The 21146-nt window shown below is 44.8% G+C and overlaps 1 protein-coding gene across 4 annotated transcripts in view; it reads right to left on the bottom strand.

Annotated features, from left to right (window-relative positions):
* ehbp1l1a (EH domain binding protein 1-like 1a) overlaps window positions 1-21146 on the bottom strand; it is a 44401-nt gene that overhangs the window by 19355 nt on the left and 3900 nt on the right. For 2 of the 4 annotated variants that reach the window (XM_080838934.1, XM_080838935.1), the window contains exons 2-16: window positions 16313-16370; window positions 15206-15301; window positions 14872-14925; window positions 14228-14406; window positions 12982-13115; window positions 12353-12403; window positions 11050-11310; window positions 9456-9659; window positions 8832-9047; window positions 7898-8032; window positions 6539-6793; window positions 6276-6335; window positions 5732-5837; window positions 4515-5012; window positions 67-4092 (exon numbers count right to left, since the gene is read on the bottom strand). In XM_080838934.1, the coding sequence (XP_080695060.1) occupies window positions 67-4092; window positions 4515-5012; window positions 5732-5837; window positions 6276-6335; window positions 6539-6793; window positions 7898-8032; window positions 8832-9047; window positions 9456-9659; window positions 11050-11310; window positions 12353-12403; window positions 12982-13115; window positions 14228-14406; window positions 14872-14925; window positions 15206-15301; window positions 16313-16370 (6333 nt within the window). The remainder of the gene's footprint in view (window positions 1-66; window positions 4093-4514; window positions 5013-5731; window positions 5838-6275; window positions 6336-6538; window positions 6794-7897; window positions 8033-8831; window positions 9048-9455; window positions 9660-11049; window positions 11311-12352; window positions 12404-12981; window positions 13116-14227; window positions 14407-14871; window positions 14926-15205; window positions 15302-16312; window positions 16371-21146) is intronic. The other 2 variants (XM_080838937.1, XM_080838936.1) reach the window with 2 other exon arrangements.

The raw sequence follows: 21146 nt of genomic DNA, 5'->3' as shown, positions 1-21146 counted from the left end.
GGTGAGGAGAAAATGCTTCCAAAGTCTAATACAACCAAGGACATTTGTTCAGTCTCCTACACTTACCCTCGATCCAGAGTGCCCTCATCTTTCTTATCTCTTGCCCCAAGGCCCTTGTTCTCCATAATAAGTGTTGGTACAGAGCTTAAGACTGGTTTAGCATCATCATCATTGGTCATATGGGTAGACGGAGGCTGCTGGTGTGGCTCAGATGGACATGTATGTTTACTGCTACTGATATCCTCTAGCCGTGGCAGAAATATTAGTTTTTCAAAAGGTAGTTCTGTATGACTTTGAGAGGGTCGGGAAAGATACCCAGAGACTTCATTTGGTCCAAATGACGTCAATGCCAACACCGATACAGGTTGACATGGATTCCTTTCACCAAGCAAAGCTTTATCTTTGTCTTCTGCTGAAGAGCCAGACTGGTAAAATGGCACTGTGTTGGCCATGCTTGGCAAAAGGCTGAACTCCAACCTTGGCAGAGAGGGAAAACCAGGTGATCCTGCATTTGCTGGGCAAGATGGCACCAAGGGCACCATGCTTCTAATAACACATCTGTCCTTTGTTGAGATATATTGGGACGGGCAATCTAATACATGTGGACATGAGTTGACCTTCATTGGTTTAGCCCACAATGTTTTTGTGCCTGCATGCCAATTCACTTCAGCATCAAACCCTGTGTGGGATTGTCTGGTGGATGGCAGACCAGGGACCCTTGAAGACAGTGGACATGATGGCCGCATGCTAACCATACCAGGTGCCCTGACTGCTTGGGGTCTTGGAGCTGATGGAAAACCAGGTGAACTCGCATTTGCTGGGCAAGATGTCACCAAGGACACCATGCTTCTAATAACACATCTGTCTTTTGTTGAGCTATATTGGAATGGGAAATCTAATACATGGGGACATGAGTTGACCTTCATTGGTTTAGCCCACAATGTTTTCGTACCTGCATGCCAATTCACTTCAGCATCAAACCCTGTGTGGGATTGTCTGGTGGATGGCAGACCAGGCACCCTTGAAGACTTCGGACATGATGGCAGCATGCAAACCATACCAGGTGCCCTGACTGCTTGGGGTCTTGGAGCAGATGGAAAACCAGGCATCCTTGCTTTTCCTGGACAAGATGGCACCAAGGACACCATGCTTCTAATAACACATCTGTCCTTTGTTGAGCTATATTGGGATGGACATTCTAACACATGTGGACATGAGTTGACCTTCATTGGTTCAGCCCACAATGTTTTCACAGCTGCATGCCAATTCACTTCAGCATCCAACTTTCTGTGGGATTGTCTGGTGGATGGCAGACCAGGCACCCTTGAAGACTGTGGACATGATGTCAGCATGTTAACCATATCAGGTGCCTTGACTGCTTGGGGTCTTGGAGCAGATGGAACACCAGGCATCCTTGCTTTTACTGGGCAAGATGGCACCAAGGACACCATGCTTCTAATAACACATCTGTCCTTTGTTGAGCTATATTGGGATGGACATTCTAATACATGAGGACATGAGTTGACCTTCATTGGTTTAGCCCAGATTGTTTTCAGAGCTGCATGCCAATTCAGTTCAGCATCAAACCCTGTGTGGGATTGTCTGGTGGATGGCAGACCAGGCACCCTTGAAAACTTTGGACATGATGGCAGCATGCGAACCATACCAGGTGCCTTGACTGCTTGGGGTCTTGGAGCAGATGGAAAACCAGGTGATCTTGCATTTCCTGGGCAAGATGGCACCAAGGGCACCATGCTCCTTATAACACATCTGTCCTTTGTTGAGCTATATTGGGATGGGCAATCTAATACATGTGGACATGAGTTGACCTTCATTGGTTTAGCCCACAATGTTTTCGTGCCTGCATGCCAATTCACTTCAGCATCAAACCCTGTGTGGGATTGTCTGGTGGATTGCAGACCAGGCACCCTTGAAAACTTTGGACATGATGGCAGCATGCGAACCATACCGGGTGCCCTGACTGCTTGGGGTCTTGGAGCAGATGGAAAACCAGGCATCCTTGCTTTTCCTGGGCAAGATGGTGCTAGGTAAGACATTCCTTTGATAATTATTTTATCCAAGATTGTTCTGTATTGAACCGGAAGAACCATAACAGATTCATAGGATTTCTTCCTACGTGGTTTAACCCAAAAAGGTTTAATACCTAATGGCCAATTTATTGCTGAGTGTAACTCAGTTTTGGATATTTTAGTGGATGGTACTCCTGGAATCCTAGCGACTTTTGGACAACATGGCAAAAGGTTCACCATGTTTGGAGTGTTGTCCAGTTTTGGCTTTGGTGATGATGGAAACCCGGGTACTGCTGATTTTCCTGGGCAACATGGTACAAGGAGCCACATATTTTTTACTAAATCCCTTCCAGAATCATCTGCCAGTCTATACTGTGCTGGTTCTAAACATATGGCTTGACAATGCTTACTTTTGAAAGGTTTGATCCATAAAGACTCCCTGGTAGGCCAAGCTTTTACTAAAATAAACTCTTCCACTAACTTGGTAGATGACATTCCAGGCACCATGGACACCTTTGGACAAGACGGCAAAAGATGTGTCATACTTGGTACCCTCTTCAGTTCTGGCCTTGGTGCAGATGGGAAACCAGGCACTCTTGCTTTCGCTGGGCAGATAGGAGCCAGATTAACCATGGGTCTTCCGATATCTCCACCTTCTTTTAATAATTTCATTCTTAGAGATAAAGGTTTAACTAAACTAGATGGGTCCTTTCTTTGTTTTACCCACAAAGGTTTCTTGGCTATTTTGTACCAGTGTGATATTTCCTGTTCTGCATTAACTGCCATGATTGATGGGAGGCCCATAACTTTAGAAACTTTGGGACAAGAGGGCACAAGGTTCACTATACTCGGAGGCCTGACAATTTCAGGTTGCGGTGCTGAAGGACAACCAGGTACCCTTGTAGCTCTAGGACAAGATGGCCTCATGTTCGACATGTTAACAGTTTTATCCAACAACCCGGGGGCTGCTGGGAAATGGTGTATCTTATATGCTGGGCTCTTAATTGGCTTTTCAAACAGTGAACAGGAGTGATCCATGAACCAGCCAGTGGACTCTGCAATTGATCTTGACGGAAGTCCGGTGACTCCTGAGGTTTTGGGACAAGTTGGTAAAATATTAACCATGCTTGGAGCCTTATCAGCGCGTAACTTTTTGGGGTCTCTTGGAACAGATGGAAAACCTGGGATTCTGGCTTTTTTTGGACAAGTTGGTACAAGAACCAACATAGTTTTTAACATTTCCATATCATGATAAAATTTGCCAAGGTCACGAAAATGAAGGATCTTTGGCTTTTTCTTAAAGGGTCTAAGGAAAACAATATCCACAGATGGCCACTTCAGTGCCAGTGCTTCATTTGAGGCCATTATGGTTGGTAATCCTGGAACTTGTGAGCATTTTGGGCAACTTGGTAGAATGTCGGTCATACTTGGCATTTGAGGTCCTGGATCCACTTTGGGTCTTGGTGCTGATGGAAACCCTGGTATTTGGCTTTCACTAGGGCAAGATGGGACCAGGGCAATCATATGTCTTCTTAATTCTTTGTCTTCGTATACTCTGCCTGGGGTGGCAAAAACCAGAGTATTTTCTCTTGGACTGGTTTGACACAATGGTTTCTTGCTTAAACACCACAAATTATCCCTCGACTGTATTACGTTCATTTGTTGCCAGGATGGAATACCAGGAACACTGGATACTCTAACACAAGTCGGAAGAAGGTCCAACATGTTTGGTTCCACTCCAATTCTTGGGCCATCGGCCATTGGCAAGTGTGTAGATGGCAATCCTGGAAGTTTGGCTTCTCTTGGACAGCACGGCGATAAGTATGCCATACCCCTTGCATCTGCATACTCTTCTTCATCTTTGGTTATTGTTTCTGGTACAGGGCCCTGAGAAACAGTGACTTTGGATACTTTTTTGGATGGTTTCTCCAACAGTACTTTCCTATCAAATTTCCCCTCTCCATCTTGGGCCTCATCTCTACTATGCATCATTGCGGAAGGCAACCCAGGAGACCGGGAGACTCTCGGGCAAGATGGCAGCAAAGTAACCATGGTATTTGGTCTAAGAGATAAGGATACCAGAGGAAAAAGTCAGAGACTTCAAGGACGATGCCACAGGGGTATAGCTTAAATTAATATTCGCATTACAAGCAAAGTTGCTTGTTTGGTAGCATTCAAGCGGAGTGCATGTGAAGTGCTGCCTTGTTTGAGGGAAGACCATTACCCAAAGGTAAACGTAGTAAACGGTACCTAAAGCGCTACTGTTCATGCTGTCATGGAAGTGCTCATGCTGCAGGTCTTAAAAATCAACAAAAGCCAAAGCGTCACAGCAGGCTTCCTTTTGATGCAAGCCAGACCAGATTTAGTGAATGAACAATGGATACAATTAGGCAGGGGAACACACACCAACCTTGAAGTGAATTAATGTGAACGTTAATGAGTTAAGTGTGTGGGCTAGGTCAAAAGGTGCCATGCCACACTTACCCCCATTCTGAGGGAGCCCTTTCAGGAGCCCCTACACTCTGGGACACATCTCTCTCAGCGGAGAGCGTTACTTTCTGCTCTTTCTTTTCCCTCCTTTTTTTCCGTTTTTTTCCTGTCTCTTTCTCTTCGCTCCAGTCTCTCTTATCCTTTCCCTCTAATAATGCACTAAGAGGCAACTGAGTGGGTAAGGCCTGAACTGCCTTCTCACTCTCCATGGCAACCATAGCACCCTGTCCAGACATGGACCTAGGTGGTGATGGATGTACTGGCTTATAAATTAACGGTTTTGGGGTCTCTTTCGACTCCTGTGAGGAGGCAGATATCGCCACTGGTGATAAGCTCAGAGGTGAGGCAGGGTTAGAGGTGGGATCAGGGGACACTTCTACTGGAGTTGTGTCAGGGCCATCACCTCGTGTTTTTGGCAGCTCAAAATAGGGGAATTCGGAGAGACTGGATCTTTTTGGACTAGATGGCAGCAAAGGTGTCATACTGTCCAGTCTGAAGGGGAAAGGCACAAGAATCAGAGACCGACAGTCACATGCGAATCCATCGAATCAATCAGGAATGGTTTTAAAACCGAGAACATAGGGTTGCCAAGCCACTCATGATAAGCGTATGCTTGCGGTGAGTACCAAAAGTAGAACAACCATCAACAGTTTATATCATCATATCAATCAAGATCTACTACACAGTTCATGCCTCATTTCCATAGATTCTTTTCCATAGCAATGTTTTTCTCTATGTCATACAACAATATGGTGGTAGAAGCTTGACACACAAAAGCACAACAGGATGTTTCTTATTTCTGTTTATGATGCACATTGTCGACAACAACATAGAACAACACAAAACAAACCATTGTAAGGCTCCATGAGCTTATTTCGACTACAGATACGGCACAAATGACTGGATCACTGCATAAATCTATTGATTAAAATGTCTAGTATACAAGAGCACTAGATTGTGAATGGTGCCTACAGAAGAGAAGAGGGTTCCCAGTTTGTGGTCAAAATGTCAAACCAAGTTCAAGTAAGTGTCAAACTAAAATAAACTGTCCACTGCAATTAAATCGCAATTTGTGGCCACAACACACAAACAATATAGAGCAACCACAGACAAATCACAAACATTTGTAAGGCTTTGCTGTCTGACATAAAGTCACATCAAGCCACATGATGTTAATTTTTCTGTCCACAACTCATCACACTGTCACTCACCCTTTTGCTGCCTTGACAACCTCCAATCCAAACACAGAATCTCCTTCCCGTTTTCTCTCATAGGCTTTTGACTCTGGCCGACCAAGGTTTGTTTGTTTTTCTTCCGCTTAATTAGAAACAAAAAACAACATATAGCAATGTCTAAGGATCATAAATCTTACAAACAGATTTAGTGTGTGTATGGTACGACCCTGACTCACAACATATAGTGTACACAGACACCAGAGATTACAAAAATAGACTGTTTTATTTCTAGATAACTGTTTAATAATAATAAAATAAATATAATAAATTGAAATCTAGGAGATGAATGTTAAAGCAAAGCACAACAGAGAGCATGGTTAGTAGCAGCCTCAAGAGCGTGGTGAGAACATAAATCCTTCCTCTGGAGACATGCTCCATGCTGTTTAGCCTCTTCTGGGGTGGACGATTAAGCCCATCCCCATCCAAAGAATTGCACTGGCACTGCAAGGGTTAGGTGGGGGTGAAGAAGGGCATAACAAAGGTGATTTCATATACTTGCTTTTTCAGCATTTGTACTCACTTGGACTTAGTGAACTAGAATGCTCCTCTTCTGTCAGTGTGCTCAGTTGCCTCTGGAACTCTATAATGAAATAATACAAATTATTTAAATAAATCAAGTCCTCCTCTTCTGCCACTCACACAGCTCTCCTCTGAGTGCAAATGTAACCTGGAGCTACATTACCATCCTCCAACCACCAGAGGGAGCATCTGTTCAAGCCACATCATTTTTTTTCTTCCAGTACCCCTTTTAAATACGATAGCGATTTCCAAGGGCATGAGTACCTGTCTGCGTGTCAAAGAGGGAAGCAGAGACAGGCCCGGGCTGCAAGGAGATGGGGGCCTGGGCCTGAAGAGGAGGACTAGAGATGGCAGGAGGTAGGGGAGAGAGCACGGCAGGAGTGGGAGAAAGCGGAGAGGAAACAGGCATGGGGACCAGGGTCTCCACCGCAACGGTGACCTGAGGTCTTCTGACATTTGGGCGCACAACAGTGGGCACCACCTGGTGCCTCCAACTGTGGACTGGGACTGCAGGGGAGTCTAAGGCAGACAAGGAAGAGAGAGAGAGAGAGAGAGAGAGAGAGAGAGAGAGAGAGAGAGAGAGAGAGAGAGAGAAAGAGAGAGAGGGAAAGGAAGAGGGAGAGACATGGACAGAGAGGGAGAAAAAAAAGTAGAATAGGTAGGACATGGGGGAAAAGTAAAAGGAAAGACAGGAATGACCGAATAGAGGATGTTTTTTTTTTTTTTGATTCACAGACCAACTGGTGAACTGATCACAGTGAGACAGTGAGGTCAAACAAGCATTTCCGCTGTGGAAATAGTTTGGGCCACAAGTCTCTCTGTTCTCTGTACCTGACGAGGAGACAACAGACACAGCAGGCAAGGCTGGGGCAGGACCAGGAACGGCACAGGAAGCACGGACATCGACGGAGACGACAGGAAGAGGGGCAGGACAGGGAATGGGAGACACACAGACATCGGGGGACAGAGGGGGAGAAGCTGAACTAGAGCCGGAGGCTGGGATTGAGTCAGCGGGAGTGAGAGAGGGGGCGTCTGAGAGAGGGGCAGCCTCAGGAGGAGAGGTCATGCTGGCAGGGACGTGAGCATGGACAAGGGGATCAAGCAATGACACAGCCGAGTAGGATGACAGTATCTGGATAGAGGGAAGGGGATCAGGAGAGTCAGAGAAGGGAGCTGGAGCAGGTACTGGGGATAGGGACAGGGAGAGAGAGTGGGCATTAGGAGGGGACGGGCTAAGGGGAGGAGGCAGCACAGAACAAAAGATCTCAGGAGGAGGAGAGATAGCAGAGAGAGGAGACTGCTCAGGGGGTGGAGTTAGAACAGGGGGAGGAGCCTGCACAGAGGCAGGGGACAGAACAGGGGGAGTGGCCTGTGCCAAGAGATCTGATTCAGTAGAGTAATCAGTAAAAACAGGGGGTGAAGCCTGAGCAACAGGAGAGGTTTCTACTGAGGGCGGTGGGGCATGGACAGTGGCTTGCACAGTGAAAGCAGACTGGACAACAGCAGAGGAGGGTAAACCAGGGATGGTTTGCATTGAGACAGAGGGTTGGACAAGGTGAGTGGTTTGCACAGATGAGGGAGGGGTCTGGACAGGGGGAGGCGACAGAGAGGGTGCAGGATTACAGAGTGTCTCCAGGCCCTGCACTGACTGCAGAGGGACGACCTCGGACGTGTCAGTGGTGGTGGTGGGACAGAGGACCGGAGGGGGGGCGAGGGGCGTGGTGTTTTTAGGCGACCGCCATTCATTCTGCCAGGATGCTGTGAGGATGAGGTGGTACGAGTGCAAGGATGAAGAGATGGATTTGAACGAATGATAATGGTACCAGAATCAGATGCAGTCAAATAGAGGAATAGAAACAGGGAACAGAGAAAGAGATAAGGGAAAGAGGGAAGTGAAAAGAAAAGACAGAGAGAGAGGGAGAGGGAGAGAGACATAGAGAAAGTTGGTGATAATTGATGAAAATGAGCGTTACATGTCAAAAGTGTTATTAATATGATATGGTGAAGAGAAGACAAGAGAAAAAGACAAGCCAAATTAATGAAAAGGTTTCTCAGTGAATGGCTGATCATTTCAGATTTACAATACTTACACGACATACCACTACCAACGATCAATGATCAAACAGTTCCTGTAATGACCATTGACAAGAATGCTCATAAGCTAAGTAAGACCAGCAGGCTCAGCGCATGAAGGGAGAACAACTGAGAAACTCACGACCACCTAATCTCAAGAGGGCAACTAACTCTGGCATGGATGCAGCCCTTATTTGGAACATATCCTGCAGATCTGACATGTTATGTGATTTAAAGCAATGGCTGAACCTAATAAAAGAGACTGAAGGTGAGAAAAGGGACATAAAGGCTCTTCTGTGGGATCTCCTTTACCTGCTGTGCATGGTTTGTAATTAGTATGATGAGACACTTTTGAGAAATTTTGATATCGTTGTCTTACAATGTGACACAAGGTTTGTGTTCTTTGATACAGTGTGATAAGTGCTACCGTTTCTCTACCACCCCTTCTGTGGTAAGAGAGGGGGTGTGGCCTCCTGTTATCTACCTGGTTCAGGTTCAGAGGGCAGGCTGGTAGGCCTAGTTAGGGCGGAGCCAGGCTCAGCCAATGAATCACGGTATGACTTTGAGTGACGGAGCGCAGGGATGGATGCCACAGCAGGAGGGGAGGTTTCAGGATGAGGAGGAGGAGAATGGACAGAGGAGCGAAGAGAGGGGAAACTGTGGGGTCTCCACGCACTCGAGCGGGCAGCAGAGTAGGTGACTAAATGAGAGATGGAAAGAGAGAGGGAGAGGGAGAGGGAGGGATGACCAGAAAAACATAAGGAAAGGCAGAGATAAAGAGAAAGAAAAATACATTGAAGAGAAAGAAAAAGAAAATGATGAAAAGAAAGAAAGAAAGATAGGGTTAAAAGAAAGAAAGAAACAAAGCTGAGGGGTGATGTTTTGACACCCTGCCTTCCAACAGACTCAGAGAAACATACAATAAAGAGTACTTTTCCCAGGGAACTGTACAATCAAACCATGATAGTCCACTTTGACTGCAGGACCACTGTAAAGTCTGTTATTACCGAGATAATTCCACACCTTAGAGCACCACAGGTGGCCAAAGTAAATAGTTACATAAAGGAGCCAGAGAATGGGACACACTATACACACACACAAGCTGTACCTGTTTGTGTGCCGTCGAGCGGCAGAGCAACTTGTGGGGGTGAAGAGGAGAGGGGTGAGGGGTGAGGAGGCGTGCTGGGCCCTGTAAAGGACATGGGTCTTGGTCTGGGGGGAGGGGGAGGCGGGATTGGGGCGGCCATTGCGGCCTCAGCATGGCTAGGGTCACCTGAAGCCCACTGGGGTCGCCGAGGGGCATAGGTTGGTGCTAAGCATCATTGGAACAGAAGAGAAATAAAGAGAAAGAAGAGCGAGGGAGGGAGAGTGAGAGACACACAGAGAAAGAGTCAGCAGAGAAAGGAGAGACAGGCAGGGGGAGACAGAGAAAGAGAGAGCAAGAGAGTTAAATTGAGCGAGAGCAAGACAAAGAGAGATATATAGAATAAAAAAGAGAAAAAGAAAGAGAGTAGCAGTGAACAAGCTTGAACAAACAGGACTCGGGATAGAAAAAAGAAATGAGCAAATACTCACTGCAGTCCATGTATTTAAAAAATGTAAAAAGTAATCTAAAATATAACACCAGAAATAAAGATAGTGAATGTCCTTAACTGAAATCTTATTAAACTAACAGATGGCATCTATTTCCTAACTGGACTGGACCAATGCCTAAAAGCTGCCTACTCAGTGTTGCTGTTCCAGCTCGCAACCATTTTTGTATGTCAACATAATCTAAAGTGCCACTTTAATATGAGATCACTTCCTTAGCAACCATACAGAGGCAGGAAACAGTCCCAAAAAAGACTTGCACTTAAACTCATGCTGTTTCCTTGACCGTAAATTCAGACCTCACTGCAGAGGCTCATTTGATAGCAACCACTGATTAAATCTTCATCTCTGTTACTTAAGACGTGGGGGTGGGGGATGGATTTCAGACTGTCTGACCTCTTTTGGGAAATATCCTCCAGAGAATAGAGGTTAGGGCTGTTTAGCATTAGTTGTGTTTATATGCACTGTGTTTATATCTTTCTGAACAGCAGGCGGCGCCCCAGCAGACTGTCACACTGCACGAGTTAACAGGAGCCTCGCTGCCTGGGGGGCGCTGCACCTGCTGTGGTGTAGGCCTCTGGGCCTGCTCTTTTCAGGGTAGAGCAGTAAGTCACAGATATTTGTAAGGTTAAATAACCTGTAGTTTATCATGTATAAACTTTTTACTTTTTTTTTTAACTAATTGGAATTGCATAGTTAAGCATTTCAATTTAGGGAAAACGGTCTGAAATGTAAAATGCATGATATTATAACTAAGTATTATATTTAAGAAAGCCCTGAAGTAGTGAAAACCTTTGCATTAAAAGTTCTAATGTAAATTAAGTCAAGTACATACCATACATGCCCTGACCAGGATGTGAGCTCACTCATCTATTTAATGGATCTATTTCTGACCAGCCGAGTGCTCCAATTTAATCAGCTGATTGCTCCTATATTGACATGCATAATCAGCAAACCGAGATTGCTATTCTATTGAATTACATATCATGACCCTGACCTGTTTCAGATAAATGCTAATCTCTGACCATAACATTGCCTGTTTCCTTGGATTTGTAACAACAACAACAACAACAAAAACTAAAAGCCCCACAATCCACTGCATGCCACAGTACCTGATCCAGCAGGTGGTCGGAAGATTTTAGGCAGAACCGGGGGGTGGGCCTTGATAAAGGCTGGCAGGGTGAAGGAGTAGTGCGATGGGCGCGCCTGCTGGGGGTCACTGCCAGCAGGGCGGGAGGCGGCGGGGTGAGGGGGCGGAGGAAAGAGGGGAGGAGCAGAGGGGGTGATGGGGAGAGGGAGGGGAGGAAGTGACTGGAGTGAGGGGTTAGGTTGCGTGACGGTGAAAGTGCTCTTCCTCTCCATCTCAGTGGGGGCTGGGAGTGAGGTGGAAGAGGTTGAGGAAGAAGAAGAAGAAGAGAGAGAGGAAGGCAAAGAAGGAGAAAAGTGGTGCGATAAAGACAGGAGCGATACTCAGATGGAGGACATAGAGGAAAAGTAAACAGAGGAGTAAGAAGAGGAGGAAGGAGAACAATAGGACAGAAACAGAAGAGGCGAAGGAAAGTGATAGAGGCAGAGAGAGTGTTTGGGATGGAAAAAGGAAAGAAAGCACGTGGTGAGAATGAGATGAGGAAATGAGAAAGAGAAATAAAAGGGGCAGAATAAAGAATGGAGAGTGATGGTGCTCAGATACTCATCTCACAAAAACACTCGGCTATTTAAAAGATCAAACCGTCAAAGTGAAGAACAAGCTGAGGCAATCCCCAACCCATAATGAATTCAAATGTCTTACCCCTTTAGAACAACTTAGATTCCTATGAATGTTTCTTCTCAAGCATTACGAGTATCTGATTAAATCTCGTTAAGGATTTCATGAATGACTGACATCATTTGAAATTCTGTCTATTAATATTCATTGGGTTTCATTAACATGACCTCAAACTGTGCTGAGCAGTTTCTGTGTAGTTTAATTGAGAGTCAAATTTAAATGTTAATTAACACACAGACCAAACATCAGTGACCAAAAGTAGAAAACTGCAGAGTATAGTTTTGACTCAGTATTGAGAAACCGTCCAGAATTAACATGAATATTGTCATTTCAAATGAACCGATGAAGGCTATTCAAAGAGCACAGGGCAGAAACGGTTGAAACACTGATATGTACGCTCGATTTCTCTAGTCAGCCTTCCCTTATCGTAACTCAGACATTAAAAGAAAAACACAATGAGAACATATTGAGACAAGTCCAAGTTCTACAGTGCATATAATACCCCTGCCATCCATCTATTCCTGGGGCTCTTTTCATACACCACTTCATCTCAGTGGCCCTTGAATTTGGGAAATGGAGGAGAGAGTATACTGGAGAGAGTGGAGGGAAGGAGGGGGTACGGGGTGTGTAAGAAGGTGGTGGGTATTTACCTGTGTGCGTTGGGCCTGGGTCTCGCACTCTTCTCGAAGGGGTATGGGGTGCTGAGGAGAGGAGAGGAGAGGAGAGGAGAGGGGGAGGAGAGGAGAGGAAAAGGAGGAAGCAAATTGGAACCAGTGGAAGACAAGGAAGGTTCAGAGTCAGAACCATGAGCTGAGGATGAATATTTACGTCATCATAACTATCATGCTTTGTGGGAGTTACCAGGACATTTCTGATGCCCCAGCTCCTTCTGAGACACCTCAGAGTCCACTGAACAATACTGTGCAACACTGGACCACTAGCAGAGATACGCCCCTTACAGTGCCTACCAACCATCATATGAAGCGGTTCACATGACAACAGTTTATAAATGATCAATGGCATGCAGAGGTTGTAAATGCATTTCAAACTATGTGAATGTATATTGTGAGTAAAATAGTGTTTTTGACATGTATGTGTTTGTTGATCTGTCCCTGTGGGGGACAGAAGGCAGGATGAGTCTATGTACTGAATGTGGATGCTCTCTTGTGAATGTGTGTGTGTGTGTATGTGTGCATGTGTGTGTGTATGTGCATGTGTGTGTGTGTGTGTGTGTGTGTGTGTGTGTGTGTGTAGTACACATATATTGTAACAGCCCCACCTGCCGTGGGACTGACGGTGGCCGATCCTGTGCTGGCTCTCCTGTCCTCCTCCTCATCACTGAAGTCATCGAGGTTACCGATGTCCGACTGCTTCAGGCTCATGAGGCTGGCCAGACTCTGCATGTCCTCATCCCTGCAGGGAGAAATCATTATAACTGACCGCAGACCAATTCAATTCAATTCAATTCAATTTTAATTATATAGCGCCATAACAATACAATTGCCTCTAGGCACTTTACAGAGCCCAGAGCCTGAACCTGGTTACTAAATACTAAAAGTCATGACAGGCAGGAACCATTTCCTGTGACTGTGGCTTAAAGACAAATGAAGCCATGCGAATGTAAGACTAATTGGACAGAAGACAACATATTCGGTGTCAATAGACGGTCCAAGACCTGCCCTCATTACCCATGTTTACCAAAAACAAATTGAACAATGAAAGCAGGCTTATTTTGGGTAGTTAAGTCTATAATCTATTTAGCTTGTTTGCTTTTGAGGTGACTGAGGTCTGTATCCACACAAACGATACCCATTATTAGTTTGTTTTCACGTAACTGATGATTAAAAATCTTTAAAAAAAACCTGATTCCTTTGTTTATTTATATACCTTGTGATGACATTATACCACATAATTGTTTGTTTTCATTCACAACTGAAGCCTAACTGTATGTTGGTGATACCCTTCATTAGTTTTTTTTTTTTGTAATGTAACTCTTTATTGATTGTGGTAAGATGTCTTACATGTGAGTCTACGGTTCAGTAAGTAAAGTGGTCAACATGCAATCTCTCCCCGACTCAAACTGTCCTTGAGCGGGGCACTGACGTCAAAAGCGCTCTTGACAGGCAGGTTTTGGACTATTTCATGGCTACTGCCACCATTAGTTGGTAAATGTGAAGTAACACTTGTGAAGTACTCTAGACTCTTCACAATGGCCTAGCACAGCATATGCTATATATTCACATATAGTATCTACAGTATGCTGCAGGAGTAACAAGCTCCATGCGGTGCAATCTTTGACATTCATTTTCATCGTGGGTAAACCTCTAGCTGGTGTGTTTGTATGATTCTGGAGTCTATATAAGATCATTTGCAGATCATTTGTCTCACTATTTTAACTACTTTTGTGACCAGCTGAGGTCTGTCGCCACTGAGTCTCCTTGGTTCCGTAACTGAACTGACCTTGGTTATGATAACTGTAACTGTATCCGCCATGTTTGTCCCGGGGCGTCTCAGTTTGTACTCACGTGGCTTTGCCCTCCTTGAGGAAGACGCAGGAGAGGGTGAGCTTTAGCGTGGCCTCCACCACCTTCACCGACAGGGGCTTCATCTTCAGCGAGAGCTCATACTGGGCGGGTGTGGCGCTGGCGTACCTCCTCATGTTCACGTCGACAGAGGCCAGCACCTTCCTGTGGCCTTTAGTCTCCTGGGAGAAGGGTGGGGAAGTGTGGTAGTTTGTAGTTATGAGTCTTCAGTAGGCATTTCATTTGTAATATACTGTGTCATGTACATGTCCACTGCCATTACACATTTCAGAGATGCTCCTGAGCAGCCAGAATGCCCCCTCATAAAGTAGGCATGTAGCTTAATTCAGTGTGTGTTCAGTTAAAAGTCACCTGTCTACAGGCACTCCATAAAACATTCCTTGCTTTAGCATGCCTCAAGAAAGAGCAAAGCTGTGGCTTTGATTTTCAGTCAGCATATAGGCGCCAGCTAACGCCCATGCCATAACATTCACTTTATTTATTTATTTTAGTGAGATACTGTGAGTGGTCTCTGGCCACTCATAATCTTTGTGGGGGAGAGAGGGTTACTGAGTATGTGTGGGTTTAAAAGACAGTGGAGCGAGGAGAGAGGTTCTCTAACACAGAGAAGAGCAGAGGAGACTTACATTTTCAATGATAAACGTCCAGTCCTTGTCTTCAAACTCATCTGCATTTGGGTCCTGAAACAGGTGTATGTTTGTTTGAATGAAATGTAACCTTGAATGTGTGTGTGTGTGTGTGTGTGTGTGTGTGTGTGTGTGTGTGTGTGTGTGTGTGTGTGTGTGTGTGTGTGTGTGTGTGTGTGTGTGAATAATGTCTTTAACCCCAAAATTTGTGGTTCACCCATTCATTAGCACTAAGTTTTTTTTAATTTATTTATTTTATTTTATTTCATTTCATAATTTTTTTTATTTATTTTTACATTACATTTCAGTTCTGTTTATATACCCAAAGCCCTACCTTGAAGAGCGTGACGGTGATATCCACGCTTTCCGGTGCCTGCCAAACTACCATCCCCCGGTAGGGGTTCTTGATTCCAGGCTGCCAGCCATGCAACTGGAAGGGGAAAAGGAGGAGAGGAGGGAGGAGGGACAGCCCGGGACAGAGATATATTAAACCCTTTAATCTAGTTTACAGGGACAGAGTGTGACAACACTTTATTTCAGGATCTAGTCACAGGGGTTTCGGATGTCATATCCCACTGTGACACACCATTGTGTTAGTGTTTAATTCAGCATGATAAATGTGTCTGTGTTGGCTGCCATGATAACTATGTTTGCTTTGTTAGGCAAGAGTGAGTTATGATCTCATCTTTAAGGTGGAAGGTGTAACATATACTGTAGCACAGGGCAATGCGGGCTGAAGGTAACAGGATTAACCCAATGCTTATTCAGTTTCAACGTAGCAGGAATACAACATTATCACCTGAAATGCATCAAAAAAGCAATCAATCGTAGAGAATGGAACATACATATGCAGATCATTATACTAGATGCAATTTGAAAGCATCCGGAATTAAGGAAAGTTTGTGCCAGTGTCTATCATTCCAGTACGCGCTCGCTACCTTAATGTAATTTAAGAAAAAGAAACCTTAAGAAATAATGGCTGTTACTCTTGCAGTCAGGTCTATTCAGACTTTGACCCAGTAAACTCAACACCATTGGGTGGAAGAGGGACCTTTTCAGCAGTCTGAAGTGATTTGACACTTGAACAAACACAAGCACCACTCCACACTCACTTCTGGCTGCTTGATAACAAACTCTATGGCTGAACACTACGCTAATGCTTTCTTTTGTTTTCATTTTAAACCAGAGAGGAGTCTCCAGACCTGGGCAACTAAATCTTGTTAAGAAATGCCTTCTAAGGTAACAGGCCTTAAATCTACGGGGCAAAATAGATCATGCTCTAAACTAATGGTAAGTAACTTACTCTTAAAGCAGTTCTGTTAAAGCTGTTATAGCAGTTCTGAACATGCTAGTCACACGCATGTAATCATGAATGGGATGGGGTTACGAGAGCTGCATCACAAGAAACTGAAACTGGAGATGTATTGCATCTTCACCCTACCTTTGTGCAAATGCGTCGGTTTCTTCTGGTCCAAACCACCCTCAGTTTGTCTGGTTGCCTGCAATGACATCAGATGGAAAAATTATGAAAGACACCCAAGGACATCAGTAGCCCATTTTCATAAACAGGCACCAATATGAACGAATTACACTATAATATGAGACACATCAGGGGGAGAGATTATCACTGTGGGACGTGAAGTCAACACTTTAATAGAGCCGGGGAGCTAAACTAAACTTTCCTTCAGTCTGTAATGTATTGGACGGAGTGTCAACAGGTTCAATGCTCTACCTTTGACCTTTGCAAAACTGTATGGATGTTTAATGTTCCAAAACTCTTGACTGGAATTTTTTCCCCCTTACTTGTGACAGGCTGCACGCCTAATACCTCTGCAATGACATCAGAGCAGTACCCGAGGGCCGCCTAGAGACATCAACGCAGCGTTACAACATTCCTCCTCCTATTCCTCCTCCTCAGGAAAAAAACAAACCAAATGATGTTTCACCGATGACACTGACTTAAGCCACTAGCATTGACAGGCATGTGGATTACAGCTGGAGGATCAGCCCTATGTGTGTGTGTGTGTGTGTGTGTGTGTGTGTGTGTGTGTGTGTGTGTGTGTGTGTGTGTGTGTGTGTGTGTGTGTGTGTGTGTGTGTGTGTGTGTGCGCGTGTGCTTGTGTGTGTGTGTGCGTGTGCCTGTGCCTGTGCGTGTGCGTGTGCGCTCGTTTTGGCTTTTAGGTTACTAGACTGACCCACATAGAGCAGGAGTCAGGAGGATTGCCACTCCTCACATGAGGACACCGGCCAGGGCAAGAGAGAGAGAGAGAGAGAGAGAGAGAGAGAGAGAGAGAGAGAGAGAGAGAGAGAGAGAGAGAGAGGAGGGAGAGAGAGAGGAGGGAGTGATCCCTTTATGAAGTCCAGCTCCCTTTATGGGGGTCCACACAACCAAACCCCTCTCTGTCACTTTTACAAAGTAAAAAAAAGTGTATAAGTATGAAGTTGTTTGGGTCAAAAAAGTCATCATTTCATGAAGAAAAATGTGAAATAATATCAGGGACTCCTGACCAGACTCTTAGTTAGGATTTACAGAACACTGTACTTCTCGCTGTCTTTAAGCAGCAAGTCCCTACAAGCTACTAAATGGATTAACACTTCCTGATTAAGGATTTGTTACAGGCGATGCCGGGCAACACGTACAGACAAAAGGAACACACTCGCAAAAATACAAACAGACAAACCCTAAACACACACACACACACACACACACACACACAAACACACACACACACACACACACACACACACACACACACACACACACACACACACACACACACACACACACTACTGTCCAAATCATCACCCATTCTCAGAGGTACAACAGAAGCATACACAGTAAACACACAGGTACAACCAAATGCATGCAAACATACACATAGCTACAGACCCAGAATGAAACCACTCTGAAACAAATGTTCCACGAGACTCAGACTTCATTTAAAACTGCCATTAAAATGCCTCTCCTATCCAGATTGTATCTAGATATGATTTGAACCTGATCACATTTACACCTGGTATTAATATGTGTCTCCAGTGTCCACACTGAGATCCGATCGCTGTGTCCAGCTCACACCACATTCTTCTTTCATTTGTGTGTGTCCAAAAAAACAACAACAACAAAAATATAGATGAAGAAAATAGAAGAAAGAAAAATATGGTAGCCATCTGTCAGGCTGTGTATATGTGTTTGCCTGCTCTTTCAAAGCGGGGGAAGAAGCCATCTTCGACAACTGGAGGGACGAAAGAGAATGCTGATTCATGCAGCTGCTTTTGTTGCAGTTGTTGTATGTGGATTGGCAACTGTTAAATGACAAGTTTCATGTGGTCACGACTCACGATGCATACTTGACCACCCCTGGAGTCGGTTTGGCCGATCGGATCACAATTCGTCCTCAATGCATCTTGGGTGCATTAACACCTGTACTTTCATGTGGTCAAGCACTATCCGATTTCAATCCGACCAGCCGAAAGGCATTCTGACGGCAGGTGTGAAGTAGGTATCAGTGAGATGGGAGGGAGGATAGGCTGCGCTGCCGGGCCTGTGATGTGGGTCTTGTGCCGTATGTGGGGGATCAGGCGTGAATGAAAGGGAATCAGACCACAGCAGAAGCTGCAGGGAGAGCATTTCTTTGAGCCTCTTTCTGAATGAGTGTGTGACGATCGCTCTCCTCATGTCTGATTTTATCTCTTTCTTTCTCTGCATCTTTATATTCATCTCTATACCTCTACTATCTCGGTTTGGTTCTCTGGTTCTCAACCGCCGCCTGTACTTCCCTTTGACTAGTTGATGGGCTACCCGTCTCTCAGTTTGGCCCCCATCCCCCACCCCCAGTGGACTCCTTTAGGCTTATTACACAGCGTTTTCCAGACGGGAATATTGCACCTTCATTCCGCCTCCATACCGCTCACACAGAACAGCGAGAGGGGTCATTGTTGTTCCGCCTCTGGGTCGGCAGCGGCGGTAAAGAGAAACCACGTCTGTGTGAAAGAGACAGCCGGCATGCCGGGACAGGGGTGTGACACAGCCTAGCAGCTTACCAAAATGACGCAAGACCACGTTGTCAGATCACCGAAAAATTCCGACATAATAAGCATTAACATGTTGTACAACTTTGAGTCTGAATATTGCTATAAATGTGCACAGCTTGCAAAAGAGACTGCCAGCAAAAAGTTTGCCCATCATTGTTTTTGAAAGTGACAGGTAGGCTACTTTATTTTTGAACGCGTGTTTTATGCCACTTTCCAGACAACTCCGGCCTTATTTGTCACACCAGACCCTAAACGCCACGCCTCTGGATCTGGAGTGCCGACATTCTTTGTAAAAGGACACGCTGGGGTAACATTATGTCACCTCTGTTTAGGTCAGTATAAACAAGCAAAGACGAAATAATGAGGGTCCTATTCACGGCATTATTGTGGGATCTCTGTATAAAAATTACTTTTGTTTCTCTCTACAGTAGTAGTGTACCGTTAAGCGTGCGTCTAAGTGTGTGTGTGTGTTTTGTGTGTGTGTGTGAGAGAGAGAAAAAGTGAGTGTGCCTATGTTTGTGTGAAGGAGAGACAGAGAAAGTGTGTATGTGTGTGTGTGTGTGTGTGTGTGTGTTTGTGTGTGTGTGTGCACATGTGAATAACTGTGTCAGCAAAAGGTATGAAAGCTATCAGCAGAGACTTGTTCTCTTTTCCTTCCTCTCGTGTCTGCAGCTTGCAGGTCTCCAGTGAAGGGTGTGGTGCTACCTGTTGTAGGCTCACTGCTGAAAGATATCTGGTTGACTCAGAGGCGTCTATGATTCTCTCTCAACTCAGTTCAAAAAACACAAACCAGAAATATTGTATGATTCTATAATCATTATCTAATTACCCCTTTATAACAAATATCCTCTTTAACCTTAAAGAAAACCTCTGAAATCCTAAACATTATTAAGACATAATTAATAATTGACACACTAGCCTCCCTCTGAACTCTTTTTCTGGCAAACCTTGTGATGCAAACAACACACGCCTTTGTGCACACCATTTATAAACTTGTATCTGTCTTTAAAAAAATCTCTTTGCAAACTTTTTGCAACAATTACAATAATTTGCAACTTTTTGAAGCAGGTTTTTTTTCAGACAACTAGTGCAGGTATTCATTTTCAACTTCATTTTCATGATACATAGGACAGATAAATACACCTGATGTTTCAACTAGCCGCCTAGGCTATGCACTATGCAGTTCTGTGGTCCTGATCAGACCACTCCACAAAAATGTAAATGATGAATGAATGAAATGTAAATGTGAAAATTTGCTGTTGTTGGAGTTTGTAAGGAATCTCCATGCCAATAAAGTAGTTAGACAGCTAGCTTTTTTTTACCAAAACCCCCTTATTCCTGCTTCAAACAACACTTTGCCTAATACAATAGTCACCATGAAATCCATAATTTCATTTCGTTTAGTTGTCCACTTGATGTGTGTTTTCACATTATATATAATATGAAAGTATTCAGTTACATATAGCAAGTGACTGCCTGTGGGATCGTATTACTGTAGGCTAAAGGTAAGGAGGTTACTGGTAAAGATGTCTGTGTTAAGACTGGCCTATAATGTGACCAGAGGGTCTCTCTTACTCAGGTTGCAGGTCACTTATAGCAGCTGTGTGGATCGGAGGGGAAGGGAATGCGACTGGCTGACTGCGAGAGCAAGTGTTAGAGCGTGTCATTGAGCGAGGGATTGAGCGAGCGATTGACAGTGAGGAGGACAGAAATACACTTGGCAAGCGGCCAACTGAAGTTGCTGCTTGGAAGTTGTAATGATCACAGGTGAGAGACCCAAGTGCGGAGTGTTCTTAAAAGTTTACTTCAACGAGAATCAGAGGGTAATCCAACCAGGGTAGACCAGGATCACAAAACACAGTCGAACATGCCCAGGCAAATAAACAGGTAGACTTCACCAGTAAACCACAAATCACAAAACAGCGTCAGAAACAAGGCACAGTCATACAACCCAACACGGTAACACCCGTAGAGTTAACACATAAACAATACCTCACACAGTGAGGCCGAGCTCACAAGTTTCTTTAAAAGACTGAATTGACAAACAGTTGGTGTTGGTGCTCAGGTTACACACGACAGAACGCGGGTGTGGGCGTGGCTGACGTGATAGACATGGCCGACAGGGTTGAGAGACTGCAGACTGAGTGTCACTGTAGCGACTCTCAGGACTGGGCTAGAGGAAGGAGCAAAGACTGAGCAAGGGGTTAAATCTAATAATGAGGCGTGACAGAGCATTTATATTT

This window comes from Sprattus sprattus (genome assembly GCF_963457725.1).
Source record: "Sprattus sprattus genome assembly, chromosome: 5".
NCBI lineage: Eukaryota > Metazoa > Chordata > Actinopteri > Clupeiformes > Clupeidae > Sprattus > Sprattus sprattus.
This window is presented reverse-complemented; position numbering and strand designations above follow the sequence as displayed.